At 39.8% G+C, this 14,536-nt stretch overlaps 2 protein-coding genes across 3 annotated transcripts in view; one reads left to right on the top strand and one right to left on the bottom strand.

The window, feature by feature from the left end:
* LOC124131891 (autophagy-related protein 2 homolog A-like) overlaps positions 1-14,536 on the bottom strand; it is an 81,632-nt gene that overhangs the window by 45,903 nt on the left and 21,193 nt on the right. For both annotated transcript variants that reach the window (XM_046495402.2, XM_046495403.2), the window contains exon 13: positions 1,377-1,493. In XM_046495402.2, coding sequence (XP_046351358.1) covers positions 1,377-1,493 — 117 coding nt within the window. The remainder of the gene's footprint in view (positions 1-1,376; positions 1,494-14,536) is intronic.
* Positions 4,802-10,953, top strand: LOC124131892 (leucine-rich repeats and immunoglobulin-like domains protein 3). Its single transcript, XM_046495405.2, has 2 exons — positions 4,802-5,025; positions 6,155-10,953. The coding sequence occupies exon 2, from the start codon at positions 6,181-6,183 to the stop codon at positions 8,758-8,760; it is 2,580 nt and encodes an 859-aa protein (XP_046351361.2). The 5' UTR covers positions 4,802-5,025; positions 6,155-6,180; the 3' UTR covers positions 8,761-10,953.

Genomic DNA, 14,536 nt, shown 5'->3' with positions numbered 1-14,536 from the left:
CGGGATAACCGCAGCATGTTTCCATGCTTTTGGGACTTCTCCTTTGGACCATATCGTGTTATACAACTCAGTGAGTAAGCCTTTGGTTTGATCAGGTAGGTTTTTCAATATCTCGTAGCTGGTTGTGTCAAGACCAGGTGCTGTGCCTTTTCTATGTTGTATCGCATCATCAAACTCTGTCACAGTAAATGGTATATTGTATACCAGATGCTTGCTTTGCGGCCGTTTTGAGATCTTAGGCATAAGCATTTTTGCCTGTTTGAATTCTTCGCTGCAATTTGTGTTGCTGCTGACAGATGAGAAGTGCTCAGATTAGAAGAATTAATACAACCACAGATACACACGATATCCTTTGACAAAAAGCAAGACAATATCTTCACCCGGGAATGTTCAACATGTTTTCACTTTGCAACAATACAGACTGTTACTGTCCAGAAATCAATCAACATCGACTTAGGATAATGAGACAAGAATATTGTTGTCCATGATTCCCGAGACAACACAGGCGATCTATCTACCCATCTAATCCCCAGTGTCAATACGTATTGACAGGTAGGCTGGAATCAAGTGATAATGAAGACCTGATAACAATAATACCCTGCCCAAGGCCACTCCCTAGAAATCAGGTAATACACAGGTCGACTGACTGCACAAGTAGAGGCAATCAGCCGTGACTATCTCCAACCCTCTCCTCACTGCCTCAGGCCGTGTCCCACTGTATATCCAATATGCTTACATGACAGCCACAATAAACTAATTACTGCAACAATATTGCCCTGAGGTGGCGGTTCATTGCCCAATGACTGTCATAAAGTGTGCAGTGAGAAAATAATCTTAAAAGGAAACACGGGTGACAAAGTAGAGAAAATTTATGGATAACAACTTCTTTATTTACTGTAAAGGCGACGTTTCGGTATAGATCCTGACACTGTGTCACGCAAAGAAAGTAATGCCTATCAAACAATTTAAACTCATCTTTGAAAGGAATTTAGAAGTGATACACATAAGGAAGAGAATTTATGGATGTCAACTTCTTTGTTCTTACGTTGTGATCCTCATAATAAAGAAGTTGACATCCATAAATTCTCTTCCTTAATTTAAACATGGGTTAGTGTGAATATGTAACATTAGAAACGTGACCTTCCTGTTTGACACAAGCTTTAATGTTGAGATGTCACTGAATCACTAAACACACAAACACTCCCATATAAAGTAACATAAAATATCTCTTTCATAGAATCTTAAACTGTTCACCATGTTCGTGAAAGATCTTTTTGTCCATAGATATTTACAGTGATATAACTGACATAAGAAGGGTTATAATCCTTGGTAAACAAAGATATGTCTGGTATACATTTTCGTAACGGTTGTCTGACCTTAATCCTGTCAGCGGTGACGATGTTGAGCTTGAAGGCAGGTGCGCCGCCGTGCATGCTGCTGTACATGTTGCTGGGGAAGGCATCGGGTCCATCCTTGTTGTCAAACACCAACAGCTGCAAACAACAACAACAACACGATTGACACCAGCATCACTACCAGTCTGAAATCAAGTGGCATGGAGCAAGGAAGATGCTGGATAATCTAAGACAGGTATACTGGTATCCGGGAGATGCTCTCATCAAAACCCCTGCGCATGTGTGCTAGTTTGTCTATCAATGTTGGCTCTGAGGATGCAACATCATCAATAAATGCAGTAACATATATATATTATTTACTGGTTGCCATCATACAGATGGAATATTGGCAACTTCATTGTAAAACAAGAACAAAGAAATAATCTAGTGACAGTACTTGAGACAAGAGAACAAATACTGAGTTATCAGGGCTTCTAATTATGTACCAAAACAAAGAACACATTCAGCGAAAGTACTTAAGTCAATTGTTTGTTTCTTTATTGTTTAACGCCACACTCAGCAATATTCCAGCCATATGAAATCATCCAGTGACAGTACTTGAGACAAGTGACCCATGAAGATCCGGGTTAGAATACCGCGTAGGTCTTCAGCAACCAATGCTTGCAGTAAAAGGTGGCTACGCTGGTCATAAGAGGCAACTAACAGGATCAGGAGGTCAGGCTCCTTGGTTGATGTATGTCATCGTATCCCAATTGCGTAGATCAATGCTCATGATGTCAATCACTGGATTGTCTGGTCCAGACTCGATTATTTATAGACCGTCGTCATATAGCTGGAATATTGTTGAGTGCGGTGAGACAAGTGAATGTACACTGAGTTATCACAGCTTCTAATCATGTACAAACAACACTTATCAGAGTGAGGCATGAGTCAAGTTGGTGCTGAGCACGCTGATATTAACACTGAAGGCAAGATAACTACATAACCAAAACATTTACACATGATAACATAACTACCCCCACATGTGCAATATATACAGCAACAAAACCTACAAGAAATCAATCTACTTTCATCCTTCGATGTGTATGAATGAATTAATGAATCATATTGTTATTCAAGGGGTCAACAAAACCTGTTATCTCTGACATATTACCGACAGTGGATTATGTGGGGTCAAATAATGATACACAAGGGAGGTCAGGGACTTGCTGGGATATCAATTTGTATGTCAAGTTGATTGCGGTTGAGTTTATGAGATACTTTACGTCAGTGCACATCAGGCTGAAGAAGTACAGTTCATAACAGCAACAACTATATCACGATGCCTGCCACGCCACAACATATATACCTATTGCATATTGTGTGCCTATCTCCGCTACCAGACACAGTTAATATAGTTACTGACATCTCTCACAGTATGAGGTGGTGGTGGAATTGAGTTTAACGTCGCGTCCAAGATTATGGCACTCATATAGCGACGTGCATGCACGTGTGTTTGTGTGGCTGCTTGTACTAGTCCGGACTGATGCCGATTTATAGTGCTAGCTCACTGAGATACCATGCCGCAGTTTAACATGAATATCCCACTCAGACACAGTATACTGACTCCGAGCCGACCAGTCCTTGTTTTATCCCCTTAATGCCGAGCCCCAGACAGGGTAACAAAAAGGACCATCTCTTAACGTCTTTTGGTATGATGCGGCTGGGGATCAATCCACGAAACCTTCAGCTCTTCAGGCGGAAGCTCTACCACTAGACCACGGAGGCGGTACTCTCGCAGTATGATCATCAAACACCCATTGTATTCATTGGCGACTTTGCTTATACATATACAACACTTCTTCTTGTCACCATTGTGAAGGATATTCTAATGAGAATGTCTATATGTTCAAACGCACATGTACAGATGTTGTTTTATCAGTGAAGCACACACATTCCTTCAGTTACAAGGCATGCATGCACAGGTAGACATTTCTGAAGGCAAGCCCTTGCACAGTCAGCCAATTGTGTTTCATCGCCATATTGTCACCAGTAGCTTTGTATTAAACAATAAATATTTTAAACCTTTGATATGTGTACACTGTTTGTCATAATAAACCAGGTATTGAATGAGTTCCCATGCTGGTTTGACTGATACATGGATAAAATCATACATAATAAAGTAGCTCCATCTGTCTTATTTGTGAATGATGCAAACAAATAAAGTAACTCATAAGTTACTCAACAGTTGACACTTTGTAAATGTCCTTCCACAAATATGACTTTGCAATTACATTGAAATAATGGTCACCTATAAACTGTTTCCCATCCCCAACAAAGATGGAGTTTAACACAAGCTTGTGAAGCTCCAGAAATTCTTCAAATCCTAACGCAACAATGAGTGGGCTGAATATATTGTCAATAACACTTCAACAAAATCAACAAAAACAACTGCTTGGGATTTTTCTCTCGTTACATCATGACTTGGCTACACATGGAGGCGATGATTGATTCCACACTGATGCTAAACCCCACTACCCACACCAACTCTCAGCCTCTCAGTGAGAAGTCAGCAAGCTCACACAACATATTCTGCTCCTGTTCTGTTTGGAGAACAAAGCTGTAAATATTGAAATGAAATGGCCAGCACATATCCGACCATGAGTCCCCCAAGCACACAGTTCAGGAATCAATCACACCCTCCAGCCTAACAAACGCTCCCCTCGTCACTGCTGTACGAATGACCTCGGATGCAACATGGTTTGTTTAGAGCAGGCTGTCAATATGCTGGTCAACCACTAGCAGTTGCTACATGGTTTTGAGCCTTGTATTTATGGAATTAGGGAAGTGACAAAAACATCTGAGCATACATGTCTTCCACGTTTTTGAGTTAGTATTATGTTTGTTCTGAAGTGTATCCCTTCAACGCTCGTTTGACAATCAACTTCAACATCTACTGTCATCACACAAAGCCTTTTCACACAAAACACTTTCTTTCAAATCATGTAAGCAAAATGAATGAATGAATGAATGAATGAATGAATGAATGAATGAATGAATGAATGAATGAATGAATGAATGAATGAATGAATGAATAAATAAATAAATAAATAAATAAAAAATGAATGGATGATAAATAAATAAATAAATAAATAAATAAATAAATAAATAAATAAATAAATAAATAAATAAATAAATAAATAAATAAATAAATAAATAAACATGAAACCAATAACATGAAGGACACACAATCATTAACTGAGTGTAAACTAATATTTCAGTAGGACTATTCAGCAATGGAAAATAGTTAATTACAACTGCCTCAACAACTTTCTATTCCCCAAGAATTTCTTTACCTGAGCATGTGACTCTATTCATAGACACAATTGTCCTGCTGCGACAAGGCGTGACAACAGCAGAGAGCTGCATTCTGACTGGCTGAACCGAGCGTGTTTGTTGCACAGGTATGTGGGCGAGTGAGTCATAGCGAGGGTGACCCTGCTTACAGGTAATGGACTGAGTAAACAGGTAAGACGCTCGTTTGGAAGTCGGACCTGGGACAGACGGAGTTTGACATTGTGACAACTGTATGTAATGTTGGAGTCCGACCTGCTGGACAGGCTGTTACTCGAGAGGACATCTACCACTGTGTGTTGAAGCAGAGACCAACAAGTGTACATCTCATACCCAGGTGTGTATCTAGGTCATATGGGTAGTGGTTTGCTAGACTCCTACCATGACATTATGATGTTAGGGAATGTTTCTCCAAATAACAAGGCTACGGCTGTGTAATCTGTACAGATATGAAACACTGTTTGACACTCATAAACAAAAGACTAGGTGTGACAAGGCTACCATCAGGAGGTATTTACAATGATCTCACTATCAACAACGTTACAACAATATCAGTCCACATGACAACCCAGATGTCCAGTGAGCAGAACAATGGGCTTTAAGTACAGCCAATTCAGGTGAGGTGGCTGGACAAAGGTGTTAGGTAATTACCTTGCCACACTAATTAGCCAGTGTCCAGTGTTGACCTAATTAGAGGCCAGGTTGTTGATATCAGTGGGAGTGATTGCATCTGTGTGGTATGCAAGCCTCCCATTTAACACAGCAGCTGGAGTGGGGAGTGACCAGCGGTTGGTGAGACAGACTTGGGAATTTTATCAACTCTTGAGCTTCATTGACAGATATTACACATGTTGTAGATGTACAAGAGGAATACTACATAATTGGTTACTGTTCATTTATCCCATCAGCAGATAAAGGTAACATGGATTATGTCTTAGTCTTGAGGAGGTGGTAAAGAGGATTTTTTTCTGGATATAGTTATTAGTGTTGGTATGGGAGCATCAAATATGATTTTTTGCATATTTTATTGTAAACATTCATAAACTTGAAGATACCTACACCACATATCAAAGCATGGGAAAGACTTCCACCCGTATCCCCCTCCAAAAGTTATATATGTATGCATTGCCGCTCAATCCTTTGGATCATATATATTTTTTAGGGGGGATACGGGCGGAACCTTTCTAATCAAACAAATATATCTTATATCTGTGTTGGACATAGCCACTGGTCGAGAATCTAGGGAGAACCAACATAATTTCTCAAAACATGTAGTTACGTTACATCAAACACTTGTCTGAAATGAGTTGACAAGTTGGACATAACTCAAAGTGTCTACCCCTGGATATGAATTCTGTATAATTATGACACAAATGTGCTTCAATCTGAACTAATCACATGTGCATTTCCTGAAACAATTTTCATATTTTGTAATATTTTGATAAAATGTATGTTATTCTTTTCAGATCAGTGACGAGTTCATCACAGCATCATGAAGCATTTCTACGTGACTGCTGTAGTTTTGTGTGTAACTGTAGCAATGTGTAGTGTAGCATCCATGCCAGCAGACTGTCCTCAACTGGAAGCCATTATACACACCTGTACCTGTGAGGGGAGTCTGGATCAACCCACTGACATAGTCATCAACTGTCGCCGCAAAGGTCTCACCACCTTTCCTACCATTAATGGATCCTACACTGGAATAATCTATGAATTCACACTGGCTTATAACGATATTGAGACAGTCCCGGATGATGCTTTTCAAGGACTCCGCATCAAACGCTTGGATTTAACCAACAACAAGTTGTCCAGCATATCTGATGTGTCTTTCCGTGGATTGGAAGCCGACCTTACAGTGTTGAAGATCAGTGGAGGTGCCACAGGCATAAATGCACCTTTCACTGCCATGTCCAATCTGACCACCCTTCAAGAACTGACACTTCAAAATTTCATGATTCCCGGTGGAGACTTGGAAAACAGTATCTTTTTACAGCCCTTTTCTGCTCTCCAGAAACTGACACTTGTGAACTGGAACCTGAAGTCAATTGCCACAGCAGCCTTTACAGGTCTGACAAGCTTAAAAGAGCTGTATGTTCAGCAGCAACCAAATCTCACATCACTGCCTGTTGGAGCTATCAACCTACTGCAAGATACAATTGAGAAGATAGAGATATCAAACACTAAAATAATAAAACTGTATAGCTACAGTTTCCAAACTATGAAGGTCCTCAAAACTTTGGTACTTGCATCAAATCTTATTGCAGACCTAGAGGACAATTGTTTCAATGGCCTGGAAGACAAACTCCAATTTTTGGACATGAGTTTAAACACAATTCCGTTGTCAAGTTTGTCCCAATTGCAGGTCCTGCGTAATCTACGAACACTTAAATTACAAAACTCTGGATTAACTACTCTTCCAACAAATGCAGCACTTTTCAACAACAAACCAAATCTACAGATTCTTGATCTCAGAGGCAACCGCTTGACAACTGTATCTCATAATGTATTCGCAAACTTGTCATCACTGGTACAACTGGATCTTTCTGAAAACCAGATCGGAACAATGGGGGACAACTCTCTCAGTGGCTTGACAAACTTGAAGTACCTTGACCTTGGCCATCAGAGTCTGGTGGGCACTTCCCTCAAATTACCTCCCCTGGCCCAGCTTACCTCATTGATCACCCTAACTCTGGAGTTCACACCTCTCTCCAGCCAGAGTTGGGACAGCATTCGTCAAGCTAGTTCACTGACAACACTGAACTTGAGGCAGACTGGCTTCACCAGTATCCCAAACATGACCTTCAGCACAATGACAAATCTCAATACCCTTAATCTTGGAAACAATCAAATCACAAACATTTATCAAGAAACATTTGTAGGTCCCCAAAATCATTTAAAAAGTATTGACTTATCTTCAAATTTGATAAATCACTTTGACAGCTGCACTTTCCACAATTATAGCTTTCCATTAAAATTGAATCTAATAGGCAATCCACTTCATTGCGACTGTCATCTTTACTGGCTCAGTAAGGCTGTGAGGGATGGACAAATCTCCTTAGAAACATATCTCCCAAACACATGTACGTACCCACCCCAAAGGAATGGTTCTGATTTCTCAGCACTCAATCCAAGTGACTTGTGCTCAACAGCACCAAACCCAGCAGTGTGCAGTGACTACTACAGCCCTACAACCACTACAACACCAACCACTACTACCACCACCCAACCAAGCGTCATCATCAGTGTCACCTTCATGAGTGCCACTACTGACAGCATCACTATCTCCTGGACTCTGGACTTGCCCGAACTGTTGAATTACATCATAGTCAGCCATATAGAAATACCTGGTGGAACCACACCCATTTACTCAAGGGAGATCACTCCTGGTAATTTGCAATACAGCATTGACGGACTAAAACAAAATACCGGATATGAAATTTGTGTTGAAGGACACCCAAAGGTTGGCCAACAAAAACAAACATGCATAAAAGAAAACACTAAACCAACTCCGACACTTCCACCCAATAATGACGATCAGACATCCAACTCAACAGAAATAGGACTTATCATCGGTTCTGTTATTGGGGGGCTAGTGCTGCTTGCCATTCTTGTTGCAATCATTTATCTCGTGTTTCTACGTAAGAAGTCTCCTAAGGACAAATATCCAGTTCAGCCTCGTACCTTCACAAGAGCTGAACTTCCCCAGATGGGATATGATTCCAAAAGATATCGCAAAAAGAAGAAGGAGGATACCACAGATGGAAACAAGAACCAGGTCACTGTTTCAACAGTCACTGATGGTAAAAATGGTCAGCCTAACATAGGTCGTATTTCAGCCGGAAGTTATCAATACTTACAGGAGAAGCAACCAATCAGCAATAAGCCGAACCCTGTTCCTCCATATGTTAACGATGCGGCAGCTAAACAGTATTCCTCCCCATACGAGAATGACGTGAACATGCGTCCATTACCGAGGATGCCACAAGACTCACCAGGGTATTATAACCCTGCCTTTCGGCACAGCACAACCCCAGACCAGCAGCCTCATACATACTCGGAGATCCACTTGTAGAATTCCTACATCATAATCGCCAATGTGTGCCTGTACACTGTGCTTCTCCCCTGTGCCTTTACATACACAATCAATGGGGCCAGTGTACAAATATATCAAGTTGGTTCAACATCCATTCCAAGGTTCTACAGGGTGTTGTGTTCCCTGGTGCTGACCAAATAACAAGCTATCAACCTGTGAATGTGAAAAAGACACTGACAGATCTGTAGTCCTCAACAATCAAGTATTTGTGGAATGACATCCATATTAATTCCATGGAAACAAGATCTGTGTATCACTCAACAGTACTTAAGGCTCCATGATATATCTGACTCTGAGAGTCATGGCAATTCAAGCCCGTGTGTTTGTGTGTGGCGAGATGATGACTTCCTCAAGCACATTCCAGCATGACACTCCTGCTGCAAGTGCTGCTTATTGGTGCTTACTGGTGCTAAGCACTAGGTTAACAAACTGGGCTTGTCTCATGCACCGGAGACACTTGTGTCTGTTCTACCATAGGATGAGCCTTCCTGATTGGACTATTTACTAGACTGCAGGTATCACACTATCTACCCAATCTACCCGCAGCTATGAACAATGTGAGTGCCGTCCATTGACAGTTTTAGACACAGCAATGACTTGTGATATTACACAGGAGGCATAGACGACATACGCCTACTGGGGAGACTCCTACAGGCAGGGAAACTGTCCAGGGTGCTGTTGTACAAAACGATCTCAGCACTAAGGTGATCGTAACTCCTATACCTTAACACAGACTCAGGACAGTCGTAGCGCTAAGGTTGTTTTGTACAACGTCACCCAGAACCTGCAAACATCCCGTAACAGTTGACTTCATATCACATATGCAAAATATATTTTCAATGTTGTTAAATTCTATGTCATGACTATAACATAACCACTACAATCACTGTCCCTATGGGCTTGTATTCAGGATATGTATTGATGGATGAATCTAAAAACATATTTTGCCACCGAATAATCAAAATGAATCAATACCAAAAGTACCATCTCATTACCTCAATTTGAATATTTTTTAAACAGTAATTCACTTCTTACCTATAAATGCTGAAATTAACATGATTATGTGCTCATTTTGTAATTATTTTGTATTTTGTACCAGTTCATAAACCTTTGACTATATCCAGGATAACAAATATTCATTATTTGAAATCAAACATAGCCCATGGAAAATTAGTTCCTATTCGGAAGTTGTGAATTTACTCTGGAAATAAATGGGTAAATGTTGGTTAAACAGTATTTGTATCTGACAGATTGTATAATAGTGGATCCAATACTTCTTGTGAGAGCTATTACACAAGGGTCTAAATCATCTGTGTGTTTCCAAGCACATGACATTTTAGCCAAATTCATGCAGATTCACGGACCAAACCATCCTTCCCCAGGGTGTTTGGTACATGAATATGCATGAATTTTGCTAAAAGTTCCTGTGATCCAAGTTGATGACAGATTCTCAAATGACCATGTACACCTGAGATCTCAATCAAGTGCTAGTCGACCTGTCCGACATGTACATACAATGTGTATTGACCACTGGTGAACGAAGGACACCAGCAGGATGTCCTAGTGTGTATGTATTGACCAGAGATAGCAGAATATAATATACATTCCAGTTGATTTTTGTTTTTATATACCTTGTATACCAGACTATACACTTCTATTTTTCATGTTTTATCTTGTATATATTGTACAAATGTACATATTACTGACATTTGATGACTGTAAGCAGCAGCAGCAGCAGCAGCAGCAGCCACACATGGACCGTGGAACCTGGCCTACCCACAGTCTTCATTACACACCTCCAGGTTATCTGGGGTACTAATAATTCATAGTTTTAAAGGGGGACTATACTCTACAAATTGGCAGTCCAGCCAATTTGATTGAAGGCCTTAAATCAACCCTTTGTCTATGTGATAAGTTAGATTATGATGTATATCAATGTTGTGGTTGATGCTTACATGTGGCATGAATTAAAAAATGTCAACCTGGGCTGGATATTAGCACAAGTGTGGAGTAGTGTTTCCCTTTAAAGAAGAAAAAGGCTTCCGGAGTGCCTGTCTGAAGCCTCTCTCCTCTGTCCATGTGTGGCTGAATATATATGCAATCTGATATTATGTACAGACCTACATAGTTTTGAAAACATGATTCTTATGGTAATAAATTTTTAAAAACAAATCATTATTTTCTGTCGTTTCAACTACATTTGTTATGTTTACAAAAGAGAGGAATTGCTTGCTTGTCATGTATGGACAAGAGCTAAGAATAGAAACATCTAGGCTCTGGAACACGATTTCTGATTGCCGATCACTGTAACATGTGGGTCATGATCGTGATAAGAATTCAAAGTTGTTGATTAGCAGCAGCAGCTCAACTGATTCAGCCAAGGCCATGTCACATCCTGTTAGCGAACAGTTCGACAGTTTCATATTGGATAAAAAGCAAAATTCCTAAGTTTTGAAACAAATACTCCTCAGTCCTTAAAGTTCATTGAGAAAACAGAGAAAGAGAAACACACAAATTATTAGTATCAGAATGTGAGGAAGGTTCTCACACAGGACATGATCTCCTTTTATATCTACAATAGTGATGCTGTTCATTCTTAGCAAAAATATGATGACCAGAGCTGTGAAACCACTGAAAAGTTGATTTTGTCAAATAGGAAACTTACAGGCCTGTAAACACCCACCCAAACATACAGAATCAAGATTAGTATCTGACAAAACTTCCAAACTTTATAAATCACATTCACATCAAAGTACACCATGAGAAGTCTAGACGGTTGGGTCATATATACAGATGAAGTTAATGAAACCAAGTTTCTGATGAATCAGCAATAACACTCACTATCACCATCAGTCAAAATATTGATGAGAGTAGTCAAACCTAGAGTAGACCATGATTAAGTCGGCCACACCCTCATGAAAACTGTCTGAAACTACACTGTCAAGTAATTTCAAATAATGACTTTACTTAAGCATATGTTAAGAGTTATAAACACTGTTCTACATTTCCTAGGTTATTCAAGCCAATCTGGCAATAATGTATTTTGGACAGTAAGATTAATAATACAGAATAATGCATATAATAATTTTTGGAACTAAATGTTTTAAGGGTTACAAAGAAAACGCAATTTATGGTTAATAATGTCTTTAAAATAATATATAGCAAGACTAGGGCTGGGATGAGTCCAAATTTACTACCGGGTACCCAGCCCCCTATTACCCGACCCTACCCAGGTACCCACTCTAGGTCTCAAGAGGTAGGTACAAACTGTCCGATTAGGAAAAGTTTGACCATAGGTCTGGTAAAATGTGTTTAGATACATGTATAAAAAGATCTGGTGTATACACAGAAGTTGACTGAGGTTTTATTTTTATTCAAACACATAAAAGTCAGAAGGAATGGGCGTAGTAGTCAGGATGAACTGCGAACATTAGTGACTTATAGTTTAAACATAGAGTTTTAGATACTTTTTGTCATTAAACAATGTATCACGTGACTAACCACAGGTCCGGGTAGTCCTGTGGGTACAAGGGTCCTACTCAGTACCCACCCGACCCGGGTCCCCGAGTTACCTGTCCCAGCCCTAGTACAGACCCTTAAAGTATTGTCAATCAAGGCTTAATAATCAGAGCATGGTACAGAATTACATATGGCGGTGAAGGATTAACGGTGTAAATTGTGTCTATTTTGTCACCTGTCAACTTCTAATAAATGGCAACAAAAAAATTCAGATTCAAGGGTTGTTGCATTTTCTCAAAGATTGTTCCTTTAGACAATATTTACATCGTACCTTTGCTTGACAATACTAGAAGTGATTACCTGGGGGAAGTAACATTGATACTCAGGTAACAATTCTGGTATGGGTACCGGTATATGAAAGGGAAAATATTCAAACAAAGTTGTACTAGAATATCTCATCAATATTTGAAAACTTATTCTAACATTTCTACAATCTTTGTTTTCAGTCCCTGAACCGAAAACATGGGAGGTTAGCTTGTATTGTTAGTGTGTAGCAGTATGTGTCCTGAAAGTTTGTCAGACATATTTCTTACTGTGCTGACAGACATATATATATCCCAGCATTCATAATGTATGGAAATCTTATGTCAGCACTCAAGCCAGAATTTACGGCTATCTAGCACACCCAGCAATACAAGGATGTTGAAGTATTCCCTTTCTATATATCATTGCCAGCTTATCTACCGCTACCCTCTCAATATGACCATATAAGGGAACACATATCATATGCTTTGTAATATGTACACGATACCCTTCCCACAGACAGTTGATTATAGGCAGCAACTTCCAGATTCAAATGAGCTACACAACCAGCTTTGTATGACAAATAATGAAATTTGACACATTTACAACAGGCTTATATTTTAAGCCTGATTACTAAACCATATCCTCTTAGAAAGGTAAAGACATGACTGAAGTTACGATTCATCCACACATTCATGCATATTTCGAGAATTTAAGGAGGCTAAATTTCACATAAATTAGTCTGTTTCTCAATAAAACTCAATCCTAAGTATTTAAATCTTATCACTTGTGTGTAGTGTGTAGCTGTAGTGTTAATAACAAGGAAATACACACAAGGCACACGGCCAGGCCCAGGATTCAGTCTCAACACGTCTCGGATGTACGTGGCCAGTGTTGACACAGGGTTTACACTGGAAGGTCAAGTTCTTACGACAAGCTCATATCAAACATCTGACCCTGGTCACTATGACTGTCAGTTGATACTTTGATCATATGTACATTTTGTGAATTCCTGATATTCCCCTCGTCTCACTCAGACATGAATGAACACGGGGTGAGTAAGCTGTGTTGTCAGGATGTGTACAGCCTATCCCCTCCTTGTGAACAATGACAGCTGATGTGCAGGTACATGTTATACATCAGGCTCCTAAAGGGCCCACTATTTACTTCTAACAGAGACGATTGCTGTTCGCCAAAGTAAATAACAAGTTGCAATGAATCAAATATGAAGATCACCACCACCATCATCATCATCATCATCATCATCATCATCATCATCACAGTGTTGTTGAAACAGGATATAAGAATAACTTTCTCGGGGTCCTTTTCATATCCTTATGTTCCTTACCCTAATTAAACCCTAACCCTAACGTCTCCAGAACATTAATAAATGTTGAAAGTGAAAATGCTAACAGGTCCTTTGAATCCAATATTATAGCAATAAACCCCAGGGCCCCTGGACAAACCTCTATTTATACCTTTGTCTCCATATGTCCACTGAAGGAGTAGACATCAGGTTTGACACCGTGATATGCAGGTACATAACTACAATTATATTTCATGATGTGGTGGGCTTTTTCAAATTGCCTTCAATATTATTGTGTGAAATGTTCTCATACAATAACCTAGAAACTCTGTCATGGTGATGTTTTCTCATTGGGAAACTCAAAACTCACCAGATGCATGTAAAATATGTACCCCCTTACCTAACTGTTTTGGTTCTTTGATAATATGTGGTATACACAAGAAAATATTGACTGTCATAAAATCTCAAACTGTGCCACTTAAAATCAGCACTTAATACAGCGACTAATGCATACAGATTATCGCGGTCCTATTTCCACCTCCACATCACAAGCCCCACTGAACACAGCTCTGTGTTATCGGGGTCACTTCAAATCATGGGGTGACTCAGCTGGCCCTAAGGGCACGCAGATAACACGATTCCAGGGAAAACCCATGTCGTATTCACCTTTGTCATTGCCAACCTGTT

This window comes from Haliotis rufescens, unplaced genomic scaffold, assembly GCF_023055435.1.
Source record: "Haliotis rufescens isolate VD_foot unplaced genomic scaffold, xgHalRufe1.0.p SCAF_3, whole genome shotgun sequence".
Lineage (NCBI taxonomy): Eukaryota > Metazoa > Mollusca > Gastropoda > Lepetellida > Haliotidae > Haliotis > Haliotis rufescens.
Note: the sequence above shows the minus strand (reverse complement) of the source record. Positions and strands in the feature narration are given on the sequence as shown.

What these genes read in the sequence shown, in the direction of transcription:
- LOC124131892 (XM_046495405.2), top strand. Translation starts at nt 6,181, where the DNA reads ATGAAGCATTTCTACGTGACTGCTGTAGTTTTGTGTGTAACTGTAGCA.